General features: G+C 48.3%; 2 protein-coding genes across 11 annotated transcripts in view; both read left to right on the forward strand.

The window, feature by feature from the left end:
- mark2b (MAP/microtubule affinity-regulating kinase 2b) overlaps positions 1-7,734 on the forward strand; it is a 45,226-nt gene extending 37,492 nt beyond the window's left edge. For 6 of the 9 annotated variants that reach the window (XM_056575715.1, XM_056575723.1, XM_056575719.1 and 3 more), the window contains 5 exons: positions 220-492; positions 2,307-2,333; positions 6,031-6,066; positions 7,050-7,159; positions 7,299-7,734. In XM_056575715.1, the coding sequence (XP_056431690.1) occupies positions 220-492; positions 2,307-2,333; positions 6,031-6,066; positions 7,050-7,159; positions 7,299-7,678 (826 nt within the window). In that variant the 3' untranslated portion in view covers positions 7,679-7,734. The remainder of the gene's footprint in view (positions 1-219; positions 493-2,306; positions 2,334-6,030; positions 6,067-7,049; positions 7,160-7,298) is intronic. The other 3 variants (XM_056575721.1, XM_056575717.1, XM_056575722.1) reach the window with 3 other exon arrangements.
- A 4,333-nt stretch (positions 7,735-12,067) lies between these two features.
- Positions 12,068-17,502, forward strand: LOC130370181 (protein transport protein Sec24D-like). 2 transcript variants are annotated; one of them, XR_008892954.1, is made up of 7 exons: positions 12,068-12,156; positions 12,611-12,753; positions 14,138-14,256; positions 15,058-15,236; positions 15,426-15,617; positions 16,149-16,228; positions 16,695-17,496. XR_008892954.1 is itself a non-coding variant. In XM_056575894.1 (6 exons), exons 1-6 carry the CDS (start codon positions 12,151-12,153, stop codon positions 16,173-16,175), a joined length of 666 nt encoding a protein of 221 aa, XP_056431869.1. In that variant the 5' UTR covers positions 12,068-12,150; the 3' UTR covers positions 16,176-17,502. The 2 variants fall into 2 exon arrangements, 1 of the variants encoding a protein (XP_056431869.1); XM_056575894.1 differs by having other exon boundaries at positions 16,149-17,502.
- The last annotated feature ends 1,678 nt before the right edge of the window (positions 17,503-19,180 follow it).

Raw genomic sequence — 19,180 nt, forward strand, 5'->3', positions numbered from 1 at the left:
CTTTCTCCACCCCCTTGGTCTTCCTCCTCCTCCTCCTCTTCCCCTTGGTCTTCCTCCTCCTCCCCTTCCTTTTCCTCCTCCCTTCTCTCCCTCCTCCTCCTCTTTTTCCTCCTCCTCTTCTCCTCCTCCTCCTCCTCTTCCTCTCCTCCTCCTGCCTCTCCTCCTCCTCCTCCCCCTCCTCCTCCTCCTCTTCCTCCTCTCTCCTCCCCCCCCCCACAGTGTCCCGGCCCAGCGGCCCCCCGGCGCCTCCCCGTCCGCCCACAACATCAGCGGCAGCACGGGCGCCGCCGGCGACCGCGCCAACTTCTCGCGCGGCGTGGGCATCCGCAGCACCTTCCACGCCGGGCAGCAGCGCGGCGCCCGCGACCAGCAGGGCTCCGCCTACCCCGGCGGCCCCGCCTCCCCCTCGCTGTCGCACGGCAACAGCCAGGCGCGGCGCACGCACGGCGCCACGGGCATCTTCAGCAAGTTCACCTCCAAGTTCGTACGCAGGTGAGGCGGGCGCGGGGGAGGGTCCACGGGGGGGGGTCAAAGGGCGTAGACGTGTTGTTTTTGTTTTCTCGGTTTCTGTATCCGCCCTGCGTTTGTTTTGGGTCGTTTTCAGCGGGGGGGGGGGGGGGGGTTTGATAGGGACTAGAGGCAACAGGACCACAAGCCAATCAGAAGCAAGCGTTTTGTAACTCCTGATGCTGTTCCGTCCAATCGAGTTCATTCAGCTTCATGTTTTGAGCGTTTCTTTTGCCAGTATGGCGGCACCGTTCTGTCCACACCGTAGCCTAGACGTGACGGCTTGAGGGAGAAACCTTGTTCCCTCGAACACGTTGAAGATGGATGACTAACTAGGGGAGGGGACTGTGAGAGATGGAGCCTTTTTCTTTTGTTTAGTTTTTTTATTAAGTCACTTGGACGATTTTTAAAATGGAAGCCGCCTCTTCAAAAGCTTTCAGGGCCACAAGGAGGGCTTGGAGCAGTGGAGTAAGACCGCCTGTGTGTGTGTGTGTGTGTGTGTGTGTGTGTGTGTGTGGCTTCAAGGCAATAGCAAAAAGGATAGCGGGGGGGGGGGGGGATGCATATTTCGGGCGGTGACTAGTGCTCACAGGACGAGGAAAGGAACACAAACACCAAGGTGCACGTGTCAAACACCGTCACACGCGGTCCACCGGGGACATCAGGTGTGGCGTGGTGACGTCATCCCGTCTGACTCACCGGGCGCGTTTGGAACTGAGATAAGCTTCTAGATTGTTCTTCTAAGACTAGGTGTGTGTGTGTGTTTGTAACAGAGATGAGGGTCTCGATTTTTACTTCTAAGAGAGTGTGTGTGTGTGTGTGTGTGTGTGTGTGTGTGTGTGTGTGTGTGTGTGTGTGTGTGTGTGTGTGTGTGTGTGTGTGTGTGTGTGTGTGTGTGTGTGTGTGTGTGTGTGTGTGTTTGTGTGGAGGAAAAGATGGAAGCTCAGACAAGCCGATCTCCAGACCCCCCCCACTCAAAGATACCTCCGTGGTGACAGTATCCATGGTTACACTGGAGATATCACTTTTCTCTCAACTATAAATACCACTGTTGGGGACACCTTGGTGCACACACACAGTTGTATTTGATAAGCCAATTACATGGCATCCCCACGACACTTTTCTATCCTGTGAGTGCCTACATACATATATGCATGCTTGAACTTGTTGGATATTCTATTTAATTCCTCCATTCTTTAGTTTTGCTCTTGGTGTGTGTGTGTGTGTGTGTGTGTGTGTGTGTGTGTGTGTGTGTGTGTGTGTGTGTGTGTGTGTGTGTGTGTGTGTGTGTGTGTGTGTGTGTGTGTGTGTGTGTGTGTGTGTGTGTGAGAGATATGTTTTCTTTGCAATATGTGCTTATTTCATTTCACAGTACCACCCTGTTCTTCCCGAGATGGTATGGCCAGCAGCCCCTTTGTGGCTGATGGAATGTTCCATCTCATGTAGCCAGGGGGGTTTACGGGGGTTTTCCTTAGCAAGGTGTTTTTTTGATGTGTGTGCCCAGTGGGTTAAGATGAGCCATCTCCTTCAGACCACGACGGTAGTTCCTCCTTAACAATTTGCTTAAACCAGTAAAAAAAACGTAACCCAGTCATCAGTAACTCACTCTGTAACATCATCAACTCAAAATGCTTTTTATTTTTGTTCAATGTTCAAAAAAAGATTAACGCTTCCATTTTTCATTTCATTTTTTTTCCTGCTGATTCTGCAGGATTGTCTTTTCACAGCGGAGTCACTGAAGCTTACGTTTACACCGACTTTTTCTTTTCTCCTTCCTTTATCCCCTTGTGTTTTTGTAGAAATCTCTCGTTCAGGTTCCCAAGAAGGTAGGCAACTTCCCAATGTTGACTATAACCCTCGATGTGTGTATGTATATAGATATAAATATGTCCTCTCCCTCCCATATATATTCAATATATATATCTATATCTATATACATGCATTTTCCTCCCTTTTTTTGGTGTTTCATGCAGCTTATTGTTTGAGATCTTCCCTCGTGGCTTGAGCCTCTTAATTCTATCCCTTTTTTTTTATATTCTGTGGTTGGACACTTGTTGTTTTTCATTTGATATTCATACTTTGACATTGAGTGATACAGCCTTTTTTTATTATCTGTGCCCTTCCCTCATGACTAACCTTCCTTTCCACTCATGCCATCAGCCATGACACGCACATTAACACCCACTCACCCGCTCCCTGTCTCTCTCTCTCTCTCTCTCTCTCTCTCCATCCATCCCTCCATCAGATCCTCCTCCATCTCCCACCCTCCACCCTGCTGGGTTCATCTAGGTGTGTGTGTGTGTGTGTGTGTGTGATAAGCGTCTAGATTGTACTTCTAAGACTAGCTGTGTGTGTATCCCCACCACAGCGTTTACTTTTGTGGTTTGATAACGACCGCCTCCCACAACACACTCTACTCCATCCCATTCATAACTGGACCCATGTGGACGGCCATGGTCCCCACCACCACCACCACCACCACCACCCTGGCATAACCGTCACTGATCCCCCTAACGGTCTTCCCCGCCGCTTGCACACTATTGGTCGAGGCTGAAGTTGTCCGTCGGCCCTGAGGACGCGTTGAGTCGGGTGGATCATAAGCCGGCTTTCCCGCCTTACGTCCACCATTTTGGATAGATGGAGGACTATAGCTAACGATAGCCTAGCCCAGCACACGTACCGTGCTCCTATCACACCAACGGCGTCAATCGATGCTCTCCAGGAACCAGCCTTTCGTCATTGCGGCTCCCACCAAACAGAAACCGGTTCGGACCCGCCCAAACGGCCTAGTCGATTCAGTTAGTGTCCCCCCCCACCGCCGCCGCCGCCCCTTACTCCTCGCGCTCGTCGGCTGTTGTTGTCGGCAGTTGCTAGGAGACCACCAGGGGTGTCCTTGCGTGGCCCACCGCCCATCCCGGTGCGTGGTGGTGGGTTGGTGAGTCGATGGGGAGTCACAAGTGGCTCCATCGCTACAAAGGGACCGTTACATGAGGCCACGCTCACAGCTTTAACTGAATAGCCTCGTCCATCACAGCTGAATGGTCGTCCCACACACACACACACACACACACACACACACACACACACACACACACCCTGCTAATGAGTGTGACAGCAGAGAGAGGGGGAGAGAGAGAGAGAGTGTGTGATACATCTTTATTTTTATCCCGAACAGAGCTTGTGTTCACAAGCACTTGTGTATTTAAAAAGTTGCCCCCGGTGGGGGTGGGGGTTTGGGGGGGGGGGGGGGAGACGTGAGTTCATGCCCAGTTAGTCTGGTGTGAGGGGTGGTGGTTCTTGTGGAGGAGGAGGAGGAGGAGTCAGGGGGGCGGGGCCTCACCGTCTGTCTGTCCCACCGCACACTTCCTGGAGGCTGCGCTCTCACTCGTCTTCCCTTTCCCATCCTGTTCATCCTGTCTTTCACCGGATCCCTCCCTCCCTCCCTCCCTCCCTCCCTTCTCCCTCCCCCCTCCTCCCTCCCTCCTCACCGTCTAACGGCAGCAACAACCACAACTGGATGACCTTGTCCTGAACTGACTGGAAAGAAAAGGGCTTCATGCCAGGGACACGCACACCTTTACGGCACACACTTGTAAACAAATTCTAACTTTATCAGCCAGTTGCGGTCACCAGGTGTGCCCAATAGATTTGAATGTGGGGCAGAGCTAAGCCTGCGTATAGAGCAGAACCAGTAAGCATGTATATTAGTTACACTTTTGTCTTGAAGGAGAGAAATTTGAATAAAAGCAGGCTGATAAATGCCCTAAATGTTAATGTCAATGACCACACACACAAACATGCACACGGGCTCCTGCGTTTGTAAAGTGCGCACTCGTAGGGAGTGGGGCCGGTTCTATCCAGCAAGTAGGTCAGTATTCTGCATCGTAAATAACGGTCCACGGGTCCACCTAGTGGTGGGAACACGCAACTGCACCACCGCAACGACCAACTTAACGCGTGGGGAAGAAATAGCAGAGGGTTAATTGGACCAATTTGAAATATTTTTAAGTTAAATGGGAGACTGCTTGTCCATTCTGAAAAAAGGCGGGGGGGGGGGGGTGCTGGACTCATTCACCTGGCTGACCCAACACACATCCCAATAAGGTCGTGATGCTGGACTAACTTGGCATTTTTAGACATTTATCATTTAATAATAACATTCAATAATAGTTCAAGGTTGTGGATATCTCAACGGCTGAGCTAATAGGTGATCTCTAATGAGTGCTCCAGAATGAAGGCAAACATCCCGGCGAATTTGCGTAAAATCCGTGTGAGGGCGTGTTCACCCTGCCATGCCCTCTGCCCCCCCCCTCCATGCCCTCTCCATGACCTGTACGTTGACCCTAACAGTACCTTTCTTTTGCAGCGGCTCGTCCACCTGTCGTCTCGTTGTCCTGTTCTTTTTCACTAACCCTCTTTTTTTTTTAATATCATTTCATGGATGTTTATGTTTTTGACTCATGACGGGATGAACATGAGAAGGCGCTGTCTTTTTGTCTTTTTGTCTTTTTGTTTCCCACCAGCTGTGTTCGCATGTCAGCTGTTTTTTGTTGTTTTTTCCTGTTGCGGTCGCTCTCGATCTCCCCTTGCGTTGCTCACGCTTGCGTCGGCTTTCCCCTCTGCTGTTGTTGTTGTTTGTTTTGGGGGCGCTAAGCCGTCGTGAGGATGAATGCGTACGTGTGTGGAAGTCATGTTTTGTAATGTGTGTTTTCAGTTTTTTTCAAGGACAGTTTTCCCAGAGTGTGCGCGCGTTGTTCTGTTGTCTGTTTTCAGTGGAACATTCTGTGTAGCCTGGGTGTTACTAATTCCAGAAGGTTCTAGGTCATTATCATTAACACCCAGTCCTGTGGTCTCGGATCTAAATTGTCGGGGCTCAAACCATTCCATTCCATACCATTCCATTCCAAACCATTATAGTCCATTCCAAATCATTCCATTCCAAACCATTCCATTCCAAACCCAATATATTCCAATTCAGTCCGTTAAATTGTATTACATTGGGATTTCAAACCATTCTCATCTATTCCATTTTCACGGTATTCCTAGAACTAGATTATGTTTAGGGTCATTCTATTCCACATTTAATGTGAACCACATAAGTATAAGGACCTGGACAGAAGAGAGAATCTCCAGCCCGAAAGCTACGTGCATCAAGGCCGGGTAGCACATCCAGTAGCAGTCATTAGCTGCAAAGCATCATGGGGGTTGTAGTCCCCAGGTGAAGGGTTGAAGGGGGATTGAGCGATGGAGGTTCCCGAGGCGGAGGGGTGGAATGAGTTGGATGGTTGTGGAATGGTGGGGGTCCTTGCTGGGTGTTTGAAACGTAGGAGCGGGCTGTTTGAGGGGGGGGGAGGATGTCTATGGCGCGTGCCTGTACCCTCGGTTGTATGACGTTAAAGAGGCGCTATGTGTTGTAGGTTGGATGATGTTTACGCCCCTTATTAGCCCTTATATTATGCGTACATTTTTTCATTTTTTTTTTTCTTCAAAACAACTAAACTTGTGTTGATTTTCCTCGAGGAGTCCGTATGAGGGAGAGGGTCGGGAAGAGGGGAGCAGGTGAGGAACCAGAACCCCAAAACCCGACAAAACTACAAATCCCCACATTTTTCCTACACTTCCCGCCCCGAAATGAAAAACCGCCTGCTGACTGTCCAATCAGAACACTAGCAGATTACCCAATCAGTAGACTGATCCGAAGGCCGTGCTTGGTTTGTGAGTGGCTGGGAGACGGGGTTTCCAATAACAGGGCTGCGATTGGCCGGTGATGGGTGCCTATGCTGTCGGGTCTTAACCAATCAGGGGTGTCGGTGTGAAAGGAGCGGGCTGGTTGGGAATGCTGGCGTCCCGGGGAGAGAGTGCATCTGTGGGGCTGGGAGAGGTGCATGGGTGCGTGATTGCGCGTGCGTGTGGGGAACCTATGATTTACCTCCTCTTCTGCTGCGCCCGGGAGTGTATCTTTGTGTGTGTAGAAAAAAAAAAAAAAAGAAGACAATTTGGTGTTAAAATTGTAACACAACTTGTGTTAATAAAGGTACACACACACAAAGGTACGTCTGGGTGTGTGTCTTGAGTCATCTCCACACCGTCATCCTGCTCTGACCTCTATCCTTCATCTCCCCCTGATCTCCTGTTTATGCTTTCTGAGACCCTCCGGAATTCTCTTGTGTGACTTTCCCGTTTTATAACCCCTGTCTCTCCTTCTGTATCCTCTGTCTCCGTCATCATCCCCCTCTCTCTCTCTCTCTCTCTCTCTCTCTCTGTCTCTGTCTCTGTCGTTCTCGTTCTCTCTCTCTCTCTCTCTCTGTCTCTGTCTCTGTCGTTCTCGTTCTCTCTCTCTCTCTCTCTGTCGTTCTCTCTCTCTCTCGTTCTCGTTCTCTCACTCTCGTTCTCTCTCTCTCGTCATCTCTCTCTCTCTCTCCCTCGTCATCTCTCTCTTTCTCTCTCCCTCTCCTACCCGATCTCTCTCCCCTTACCTCTCTCTGTCTCTGTCTCTCCCTCTCCCTCTCTCTCTCTCCCCCCTCCCCCACCCGTGGCTGCAGGTCGATGCTGAGCAGTACGGTGGACAAGTCTGAGAAGACGTCCGGCGGCGTCCTCTCCTCGTCCTCCAACAACGACGAGAACAACTCCTCGCCCGGCTCCGGGAACACGGGTACGAATCCTCTCTCTCCCCTGCTCTCTCCCCCTCTCCCCCTCTCTCTCCCCCTCTCGCTCTCTGTCTCCCTCTCTCATTCTCTCTCCCTCCCTCCACCCTCTCACCACATCTCCCCCCTTCCTCTCCCCTCCCCCAGGCGGCACCGGTACCCCCCCGGCCCCGGGCACCATGGGCCCCGGGGGCCTGACCCCGGCCTCCAAAGACCTGTCCAACAAGCCGCGCTCGCTGCGCTTCACGTGGAGCATGAAGACCACGTCGTCCATGGAGCCCGGCGAGATGATGCGGGAGATCCGCAAGGTGCTGGACTCCAACGGCTGCGAGTACGAGGCGCGCGAGCGCTACATGCTGCTCTGCGTGTCGGGGAACCCGGCGCGCGACGACTTCGTCCAGTGGGAGATGGAGGTGTGCAAGCTGCCGCGCCTCTCGCTCAACGGCGTGCGCTTCAAGCGCATCTCCGGCACCTCCATCGCCTTCAAGAACATCGCCTCCAAGGTGGCCAACGAGCTGAAGCTGTGAGCCGCCATGACACCCGACATCCTCGATGGGGTGGGAGAGGGCGAGGGGGACCTCATCACGTGGGGTGAATGTGGTTTTTCTGGGGGGGGGGGAGCGGGGGTTTGGGTTAGACTGAGGGGTGGAGCCTAAGGAGGGGTTGACGGGGGATGGGGGCGGGTTTTGGGGGAGGGGCCCGACAGAACGGCGTCTGCGTTTAGGGCGTCTTGATTCTTTCGTGTTCTGTTAATGGACTGTTCCTGTTGGCTGATTGTTATCGGAGACGTTTCTCGTTTTTTTTTGCGTTTCTCCACCTTGATAATTGGTGGGGGTGGGGGGGGGGGTTGATGACGTAGGGCTGAGTGGGTTCCTCCCGCTCCACCAGATGCCCTCCAGGGGACTGAAGAACACCTCCATCACCTCCTCCTCATCCTCCACCTTCGGCGTTGCTCGTTCGAACGTTCAAATGGGTTCAACGGTTCTGTGTCCTCTTCATTCCTCTCCCCCCCCCCACGAAGACGAGGACACCATCAACAGCCTAGGAGGGGCGGAGCCTCTGCTTCTCAAGGGAGGGGGTCGAAGGGGAGGGTCTCTCTCTCTCTCCCTCTCTCTCTCCCTCCCTCTCTCCCTCCTCTGTGTTCTCCCCCTTCCATGTGTTGAGCTCCCCTCTCCCCCCCCCCACCTGCACCCCCTGGGGGGTTTGTTTCCTCTGGGTGGGGGGGCGTGGCTCTGGGATGAATGGAAGAAGATGATGGGAGGAAGGGGAGGGCGAGACGGTGGAGAGACTGAAGGCACCAGAGAGAGAGAGAGAGAGAGAGAGAGAGAGAGAGAGAGAGAGAGAGACGGCAGCGTCGGACGGGGGACGACTCGTTGGACCCTGACTGTGCCCTCACCCCTCACTCCCCCCTCAAACCCCCTCCCCCCTCAAACCTCCTCCCCCCTCATCCACGCTTCCAAGAGAACGGACCCTCGACCACACTCACACACACACACGCACCCATGCACAGATGTTCACCCGCTCCACCTGTTGATGGAGCTGAACGGAACGCCACCTTGATGCCCCCCCCCCCCCCCCCTACCGGCACCACCACCACCTCACCCCCACCCTAATATGACACTCCACTCTGCCCCCCCTCCCTTCCCCATTGCCTTCATTCTGGACTTGGAAAAAAAACACACAAGCGCGCCCACACGCAAGACACGCACACACAATGCACACGAGGCTCCTGCCCCCCCCCCCCCGGATACTTTAGGTTAGTTTGTTTTCCTCTCCCCTCGCGCCGATGATGCAAGTTCCTGTTGGACTTGACGATGATGACGACATGACGATGATGACGTCGTCACATGTATAAGATGGTGTGTGTGTGCGTATGTGTGTGTGTGAGAGAGAGAATGTTCCCTGTTTCTTATTTCTCTTTAACAAAAACAGTTGTGCACTGGAAAAGCAGGGTGTAGTCAGGGGAGGGGCGGGGCGGCGGGGTGGTCTTGCGATGGGGAGGGGAGGGGGAGGGGTCGATTTTTTTCTTGTCCCTTCGTTTTTTGTTCTTTTCTTCGGTTCATGTGTCGTTGTTCTTTTTAATGTTTCTCGCCTTTCCGTGGAGTACCGATGAGCGTGTAGGGCCGTAGTGTGTCTGTGTAGCTCCGCTAGCCGGCCGCGGCGGGGCTCCAATGATTCTGTTATGTCGAGAATAAATTCAGTTGATCATGCTTTTGTTTTTTGTTTCTTTTTAATGTTATTGTATTTTACATTTTTATGGCTTTCGGTTGACATCGCGCCTTCTTACACAGAATGTCTACCCGGACACCCCCCCCCCCCCCCCCTCCTCCCCCTTTTTTCTCTCATTTATTCACTTCTTCAGTGCCCCCCCCCCCCCCCTTATACACACAGACACACACACACACACACCCTCCCAACGTCTGTCAGATTACGTGTGTTCCCGCGGAGGTATTATTTTTTTTGGGGAGGGGGGGGGGGGGTATTTAACTTGTGCGTGTGTTTGCGTATATAAAAGATCACTGGAAAGTCAAACGGGGAAAAAAATATGAATGGTGAATTATTTTCTCTTCTACGTTGATTTGATAATATTCTATTTTTATGTCATATAAAAATTACACGAAAAAAACGACGGAAAAAAAAACACAATGTCGGGGTTTGTACAGGTTAAGATTTTGGGGGGGGGGCGGGGCTACAGGGATCATATCATTGCTGCCTTTAATTGTACAGCACCTTTTATCTGCACAAACACACATTCACGCTCATTCGCCACTTCCTTTGTGTACAAAGTACTAGACACACACGAGCAACACACCCATGCAGAGTTGTACGGTGACTCCAGATTGAGGAACTGTTGTTCATAGTGAAGATGGCGAGTCGTCTGAAAACATGACTTTTTGTTTTTGATTGTCCTAGTTCAATTTTACAACATGGGGGGGTATGTACGGGCCTGTTTATTGGCTGTCAAAAGGAGGAAGGAGAGAACCACAGAGGGGGAGGGAGGCTGAAGGAAGTTGGGTTGAACTGTTGCGCTTTTATTTTGGAGGGCATTTCTTTGTTTTTTTTATCCGTTTTATTTTGTTGTCAAGCAACGCCGTGATGATCGCAGCCAAGTCAACAAGATACCACCCATATCCGAGCACGTGTCTGCGCGCGCAAAAAATAAAGCTCAAAACAAAAGTAAGATACCGACCGTGACTCAACGTAAACACTCAGGTCCTTATCTCTCCTCCTCCCTACTCCCTACCTGCTCCCATCGGTGGGGGAGCGGACGTAGCGAGCGATTGCGTAAACTAGTTCCTGTCGGCCAGCGTGTGAGCAGCGAGATGTTATAGGGTCCCTATGACGGGCTCTCTATTTTTATTTTGTATTACTATTTCACATGGACACGCCCACCGTCGCCCTCCACATCTGTATCCATTTCCGAACGAGGCCGAACCCCTACTTTACGTTTTTCGGATTCCTCTACTCTTTGATTTATTTTCTTTTCTTTCCACCTCTCCTCCAGAAGTTGATCATTGTATTACGGTGCTGGGTTTTTGGATTCTAATTATTATTATTATTATTATTACTCTGGCTGTTGCTGTTTTATTATTCTCTATCAGGGCTGATTTTAGTTCTCCTTATTTTGTTTTGTTTTTTGTTTTACATTGCTGTAATTTACATTGATTTAAAAAAACGTGTTTTGAGCGAACTGTAAACTTTAGTGGTGGAAACGGGATGGGAGGGGTTGGTGGACTCCTGAAAATATGTATGTTTTTGTGCAAAGATGAAATGATGAAAAATTACAATGATAGTAATAAAAACAATATTGAAAAAAAAAATCTAGATGGTTGTTTGGAAAAAAACAGCATATGAAAAGCAGTTGAAACATTTTTGTAACAGTATTCATATGGTGGTTGATGTCATTATTAATAATGACAATTAGACCTAAGTCTCTGTATCTAAAGGGGCATAAAGGTTACAACCAAGAGGGTACTGCAACTTCTTTTTAATGTCTTGATTGAATGCGATATCTATCCCCACAACACCTTCAACCACAATGACTTGGTGGTGGAGTGGGGAGAGCCAGCGGTTATGATTACCAGAGTTGCTGGATCAAGTCCCCTCATGGCAATCAATACTGGTTTTATTTCTAAAATGACTAACACTTATACAAATTAGATGTTCAAACATAAGTGTACAAAAAAGTTGCAAGACCCTCTTGGTTCTAAGAGGAGAGAAACGGAGCAATACCACCGGAAATCGAGGCGGCAGTATAGAGTCAGAAGTCAGACAGACCATTCGCGAAAATAGATCAAGTAGTATAATATCTGATATCTTTATAGTGTATTTAACGTTTTATACTTAAATTATACTATATACCTGACCTAATTGCTTTCTTTTATTTATCCCATATTGTATTCGCCGGAGGAATAAACAAAGTGGAAGTGGTAGTCCACAAGCCAGTGTTCACGAGAGTTTCAACTGCTACTTTGCAAAGAAAATGTTGCAGAAAAATCTGCAGCCTCATCACACGGGGATGATGTCAAAACTGGTTGTATGGATTCGTTAGAAGTAAAGGTTACATGGCAGCATTGATTGATTAATGCCCAACAGGTGCGCAACCCGACCCATAGCCCCAGCGAGGCTGCTCGAATTGAAGAAGATTATCATGTGAGTTATTGTATACCACAATGTTGATTTAGCCAATGGCCCACTGATGACAGCCCTTCCATTTGAAGTTTGAAGACCTGCTGAATGAAGTGCTTGGGACCCAGCTTCAAGTCCTGCTCATGACTGTTGTTGTTCAACTACGGTCATGTTGAATATATGTGTCAACCCATCCCGTTTAACAGTCAACCCGCAGTAACTCAACCTCTGTCGCCGTCCCGCCAGGCTTCCGGGCGACGGACTTCTTCTTCGGCGGCGTGTATATGAACAACACGACGGACGTGGAGCTGGCGGCGGTGGACTGTGACCAGGCCACGACGACACGCTCAGCGAGGAGACGGGCGCCTTCATGCAGGTACGCGCGTCACGGGGGACCGCACGCACAACGCGCGCACAACGCGCGCTCAGCAAACCGATGAATGGGAAATATAATCTACAGGTCTGTTTTGTTACAGGAATGTATCAAAACACAATAATAATCCGCCCAGCAAATGTTTGCTAGCCATGGGTTAGTTATTATCTTTTAAACCATTTGGTGGATAATCTGATGAATGCCATTTCGTGGGAGTTTCGATCAAAAGTGTCTCACAACACCTTATCAAACATTGTCAGCGTAAAACAGCCCTGGTGGGAATCTAACCTCCAACCCTGGCGATGTTAATGCCTTGCTCTACCAGTTGAGCTACACAGCAGCACCACATCGTTGTATTTTATATCATCAGACACGATACATCACCAGCGCTTCGTTGACAACAATCGTGTCCTCCGCTGTTGTTGTAAAGCCGTGTCCGTCTGTCCGTGTTACCCAGGGTGCCCGCCTTGCTCTACACCACCCTCGGGGGCCAGAGGCGTCTGCGCGTCCACAACCTCAGTCTGAACTGCAGCTCCCAGCTGATGGAGCTGTTCAAGAGCTGCGAGACGGACTCGCTCATCAACTTCTTCGCCAAAACAGGTGAACATCCAACTCTCTCTGTCAGTTCCCGACCCCTCTCCTCACCCAAGGTTTTAAAGATTTGCGTTTCCACACCGCAGCAACTCTTCTGTGTTCCTCAGCTTATTTGAACCTCAATTTGAGTTTGAATATGTCGGTTAGAAATGGCAGTTGGAAAATACCAGTTATTAAAATGTATGCGTTCGCTTCGTTTACAGCCTTAATACCTTCATAGTGATGATAAGATGACGGATATATATTCCACTACGCCAACAATTGAATTAAAAGTTAATCAGTCATCGAGAGACGTCATAACCGAACCAGTTGAGACGTTCATTTGTTGCTTTTAGTTAGAAGATACATTATGCCAGACAGGGACGCAGGAAGTCATATGAAGTGGGGGGTGCTGTATGTAATCGGATGACGAAAAAAAAAAAAACCCGCGGCATTGCCTGAGTTAAAGTGTTGTAGTTGCGTCTGTTGTCCACTAGAGGGGGTGCGGCAGCACCCGGAGCACCCCACTTCCTGCGTCCCTGATGCCAGATGAATTAAAGTGTGATCATATCTCAATATTAACAGTATTAATTGATATGTATTGCCGGTTTAACAATGCCGGCATGACTCCAAACACCTTCCCGTTAAGAAAAACAAGAAAAAGTACAAGTTGACCTGCCAGAGGCTTTAGCAAACGTTGTCCAAGTAGCAGTAATAATGAGAAAAGGAGTCTGAGCAGTGCTTTATTTCAGACGCACGTTCATCATACCTTGCTGACCAGTCCCACACTGTAATGCCGGGGCCTGGGTTTGACCCCAGGCTGACCCCCCTACTCCTTCTCCTTGCCACTCCATACATCACCCTAAAGTCTGGTTTAACATGGCTGCTCGTCGGTTTACCAGCCACTGGGATTAATATCTCTCCTGGTAACCGGGACCACATGCTCTCCTCGTAAAGATGACTGCGGATGACATCTCCTACAATATCAGGAGAGAAATCCCTGCGAAACTGCAACGATGTCGGTTTAACCCTTTACTGCCATCCACAACGGTTTTAATTGGTGGATGAAACTGAGCTCAAAAAATGCCAAGGCAGTTATTAACTTCTTTCGGAAAGCGGGCTCTTACTCAAAACATGTGAATGGTTTTAATAAACTTGACTTGAATAAGTTGAGTTTGTTATTTTTATTCACATTGTATGTATTGTTTTTTCTCTATTAATTTTAAACACATTTAAACTCATTTATTGATTACTTCGTTTTTACTACGTCTCTATTCCCCCGGTGTCAAGCGCCTTTTTACAGTCGATAATATAAATACCGATGGCTAATAAATTATTATTATCTCGGTGTTCCCTAGCCTACCGCGCCATCCTGAAGCTAACAACTGTTTATCATCCCGGTGTTCCCCAGCCTGCCGTGCCATCCTGAAGCAGCCACTGAAGAGCGTCCGGGAGATCCTGGTCAACCAGACCGCCCACATGCTGGCCTGCTACCGCAAGAACTGTGCCAGCCCCTCTGCCGCCAGCCAGGTCGGTGGACCACTGACCACGCTCCCAAATACAAGAAACTGTGTCTCACGATTTGATGTGATGTCGGTGCAGCTCTTCCCAGGGGTCTGACACATGTCCCGCAAAAGGCTGTGCAGAGTTTTACTTCACTGCGTAGTCCAATTCAAGACGCTCTGGATCCAAAGACGGAGTGTTGTTAAGACTCAACATGTCGTTTAAATGTACAATTAAATTCAGCGTATTTAGCAGACACTTTTATCAGAAGAGACTTACAATGAGTACATTCATCAGAAGAAAGAGAAACAACATATCGCTGTCGGTACATTAAAGATATTCATAGAAACAAGTGCCGAGCAGTAATATGTCGTTGCGTGTCGATAATATTTGTATTCATTGATCCATTTCAATTTCGCTGGATTTTAGTTTGTTCTGTTAGCGTTGTATATATTTGGTAAAGTCTAGTTATTCATAAGTGCCTTCAGGTCATTCATCGATCGGCTTAATAGTGTCATACCGTACTGGACATACATATTTTCTACCCCAACGAGACCACTGTAACATTTTACGCAACACGACTTACAAATGTAATGCAAGGCCCAATCCCATTTCTACCCCTTAACCCTCCCCCTTGTTTTGAAGGGGTAAGGGGAAGGCGTAAGGGGTAGAAATGGTAAGGCCCAATCCCATTCCCCTTCCCCTTAGCACTTCAAAACAAGGGGTAAGGGGAAGGGGTAAGGGGTAGAAATGGGATTGGGCCTAAATGTAATGACTTCTCTGGCTGGTCTAATGGACTCCTCTCCATCCACCCCCCCCTCCTCCCAGCTGATCCTGCCGAGACCATGAAGGTGTTCCCGGTGTACATGAACAGCCTGATGAGGACGGCCCCGCTGGTGGGCAGCACGGAGCTGTCCACGGACGACCGCGCCCACCAGCGGCTGGCCGTCATGGCCATGGGCGTGGAGGACACCCAGCTGCTGCTGTACCCCCGCCTCATCCCACTGGTGAGGGGGGGGGGGTTCACCGAGGGGCAGGGGCTGACTCTGACTCGGCTAGAAATGGTTTTGAATGGAACTCAGTGGAACTGAGTGGAACTGAGTGGAACTCAGTGGAACTCAGTGGAACTCAGTAGATGATGGTTTTTCGATAAAATAGATTTCCGATCAATTGTAACGTTTCCGATCTTTCCGCAGCACAACATGGAGCTGGAGGGCGAGGCGGTGCCGTCGCCGCTGCGCTGCTCCGAGGACCGCCTGTCCGACGGCGGAGCCTTCCTGCTGGAGAACGGCCACGCCCTCTTCCTGTGGCTGGGCCAGGCCTGCCCCCCCGAGCTCATCCAGGGGCTCTTCAACCTGCCCTCGCTCGCTCACCTGCAGCCCAACACGGTCAGCAACGCACGCAGGCTCCCCTCACCCTCAAACTGACCACCTGTTTGGTGATCAGTCAATTCACCGCTGATCGGGTTCAGTGTACTTTGACGTTTAAGATGCCAGACTTTATAGATGGATATATCTTTTAATCGATAGTCTTTACATCTAATATAACACAGTGATAAAAAAGAAAACACCATCTATCTATTATTTGTTACCATCTATCTACATTTCATCTTTTATTTTTGTTTTTTCAATTACAAATAGTTTGAGAAAGGATTCACCCATATGTTGTCGAAGCATTCCCTTGTTTCACAGAATGTTAAATAAGCTATTAACATTAAGCGAGGTCAATTCCATTCTTATCAGCGTAATTGAACACTTACTGTAGCTGTTTATGGGTAAAGAAGCAACGGTGATGGACCGTACTAAACGCCCTATCCATTGTATGGGTCTGTAAAATGCTAATCAAATCAAATGTATTTATTAAGTTCTATGTTTTATTTATGTTTTTGTCGTGCCTGTCTACGCTTCAAACTCGTGCAGATCGGTGGGTCGCAGAATTCGGTGTAATCCCGGTGCACCGGGACACGGAGCTGTTCGCCTACGGTGGCTGTGGACCTGGGGTGAGTGCCTCGCACCTGACCCCCTAGATAGGTTAGATTGCACTCACCAAGGAAAGCTTAGGAACACACATAGGTTACGGGTTGTCTACCCGGGTAATAACGAGCGCAGTAGGTCAGCTTCGTAACGTCCACGTCCCCAGAGTTGATCACTGATAGCTCTAGCCACTGCGCCACCTTCAGTTAAAGTTTAAAATAGACTTGACAATTCACATAGCATTGTTCACTTGAAATTGATTATAATATCAGTTGTTCATATCAGACAGACAGTTATTCGCACTCATCCATTCACCCACATGGGTTCGATTCCGGCCTAGGGCTAGGCCGGAATCGAACCTATGTCTCCAGAACAGCTAGGTAACAGCTCTACCACCTGCGCCACAGAGGCACCAGCAAGGTACTGGTGAGAGGTTATAATTTACTTTACAGTTCACTTGAAATTGATCATTGTAATGTATTTTGATTCCAGGGAAAGTAATCTATGTGTGAGCTGAACCCACGAGGAGCACGTGTCATTGGTGGGACTTGAACCCAGGTCTGCAGTGCTTATGAAGGTCAGTCCTTAAAGACGTCAGTAAACTCCACTAGACCACATACATCCTGCATTTGAGCGCACACGATGTTGATAAGAAAATCCTCCTGTCTCTGTACATTCTAACTACCAGTAGCACTTCTGAGATTCACAGACTGTGTGTCTCGGTGGCGCAATGGAGCAAGACGCCGTCTGCTGTTGAAAAATTCAACCTTATCTGACGACCTGGGTTCGAGTCCTGGCTAAAATATTTGTGGTTTTTTTACACTTTTACCAAACAAGAGGTGCCTCTGTGGTGGCGCTGTTCCTATCTGTTCTGGGGACATGGGTTTGTTTCCTGCCATGGGCAGTTCGTGGGAACAACTGTCTAGTGAAGGGATCCATTCGCTCACACATTCATTTCGAATGACTGTCTGGGAGAATGGCTGTGAATGAGTGCACTCATTCACAGCCATCCTCTCTCCCAGACAGTCATTCATTCCGAATCACTGTTTGTGCTAATTGATTATTGTGAATTAAGTCATTCACAGTAATCAATTCACACAGACAGTTATTCACACTCATCCATTCACCATACTTTCATTCCCACAAAACCTGCCATGGCAGGATTCAAACCCATGTCCCCAGAACAGATAGGTAACAGCTCTATCACCTCCACCACAGAGACACTGGGTCAGACTTAATCAGAGTTCATAATTGACTTAACAATTCACAAGAAATTGAATGTCAATAATATCATTCTTATTAGCATGCGGGGACTCGAACCTGTGTCTACAGAGCGTTAACCAACAGCCCTGACCACTGCACCACCAAGACGCTTACCAGAACATGTTTGGAGGTTATAATTGACTTTACCATTCACATGATAGAGAAATAAGATATATCCATTTAGGTACCTCTTGAACCCTGGTTCTGAGCGGGGAACCCAAACCTACATAGTGTCTGAAAGCTCAGCATTCTTATTAGCTGTGCGTGCGGGGACTTGAACCTGAGTCTACAGAGCGATAACCAACAGCCCTGACCGCTTCACCACCAAGACGCTAACCAGAGTATGTTTGGAGGTTATACTTGACTTTACATTAGACTAAACATTAGAGAGTATTAGTTGGACTTCAACCCCGGACTCAGGAGTGTCAGCCAACTGCTATCTCCACTTCCCCATGGAGGTTGGGATCATTCTGTGGTTGAAGGCTATATCAATCAGTTCAATAGAAATATCATTACAGACTTTATAGACTTACTAGACTTACCCTTTAGATAATTAACATTCTTTAAACAGGAATTGTTCTGTCACGCCAGGGTGATGTTCTCCGGGGCTGCAGCTGGATACTATTGCAAACTGTTGGTTGTAAGTTATGTTTTATGGTCCAAACCGAACTTGCAATAAGACAAAGAAAAAACATTTTAGAAGTCAGTTATGTGAACATAATGAAACAATGCACTAAATATGTGATAAAAGCGGATATTTATTGTTTTTGCTAAAGTACGCTTCCAGATCTCGATTCCCATCTGGTTTATTTTCCACTGTCATTTTAATTCCCTTTGCTAGACTTGTTTTGTACTAAAATAAAAATAAAAAGTTGTGAAAATGATAAAAAAAAGTGCCTTCTTTGTAAGTCAATGCTTTTTTCGATTTACTTTACAGTGCACAAGGTGTTGGACATTCCTGGCCATATCTCTATAATATGTGAAGCACTTTGAGTCTGCCTTGTGTATGAAAGTGCTATATAAATAAAGTTGCCTTGCCTTGCCTAATATATAATCAAACACCTAACAGTTTAGTTTTTCTACCTCACATTTGCAATGGTGTTTGACTAAAGATGAGCTGACGCAGATTATTGATCCAAATAACTTTCAAGGTAAAATTCTAATAGTTAAAAATTATGTTTTTTTAAATAATGCTACAGACAAAATCTATACACTGATCTTTTCTTCTTATTATTATTATAAAAATGTAAAAATATATTATATTATAACAATGTTAATTATTTTAATTTCATTGACAATAAAATGCATACCTTGCATTTTTCTTTCTTAATTTGTAACCTCAAAACTGAGAATGAGGAAGGGCGCCAATCGAATTACATTTAATCAAATTATTTTTTCTCTTTGAGGGCGACCAGTGGCCACCAGCAGGGGGCGCCACCTGGGTCAACCCCGGTATAGCATACCCCTGATCAGGCCCCGTTCCCCAACACGGTACAGCTTCAGTGATGTGCTCCACATACACACAAACATTCACAGCCTAACCATGCACGTATAATGCAATTATAATAACCTTAATGAACAAATAAAAAGTGTGTATTTTGGGGTGTCTCTAACACCACGTCCTTTTACACTTAGTTGTTATTTTTGCATAATTGGTTGAGAAACATCAAACTGAACCAGAAGTCTAAGTGACCAGTAGACCTAGCCCCGGAAGG

The sequence above is a fragment of the Gadus chalcogrammus genome, chromosome 17 (assembly GCF_026213295.1).
Source record: "Gadus chalcogrammus isolate NIFS_2021 chromosome 17, NIFS_Gcha_1.0, whole genome shotgun sequence".
Lineage (NCBI taxonomy): Eukaryota > Metazoa > Chordata > Actinopteri > Gadiformes > Gadidae > Gadus > Gadus chalcogrammus.

Bases quoted from the DNA above. Each gene is read 5' to 3' on its own strand.
- LOC130370181 (XM_056575894.1), top strand. The intron at 12,754-14,137 runs GTGAACATCCAA...GGTGTTCCCCAG, and splicing joins CAACTTCTTCGCCAAAACAG to CCTGCCGTGCCATCCTGAAG. The intron at 14,257-15,057 runs GTCGGTGGACCA...CCCTCCTCCCAG, and splicing joins GCCCCTCTGCCGCCAGCCAG to CTGATCCTGCCGAGACCATG.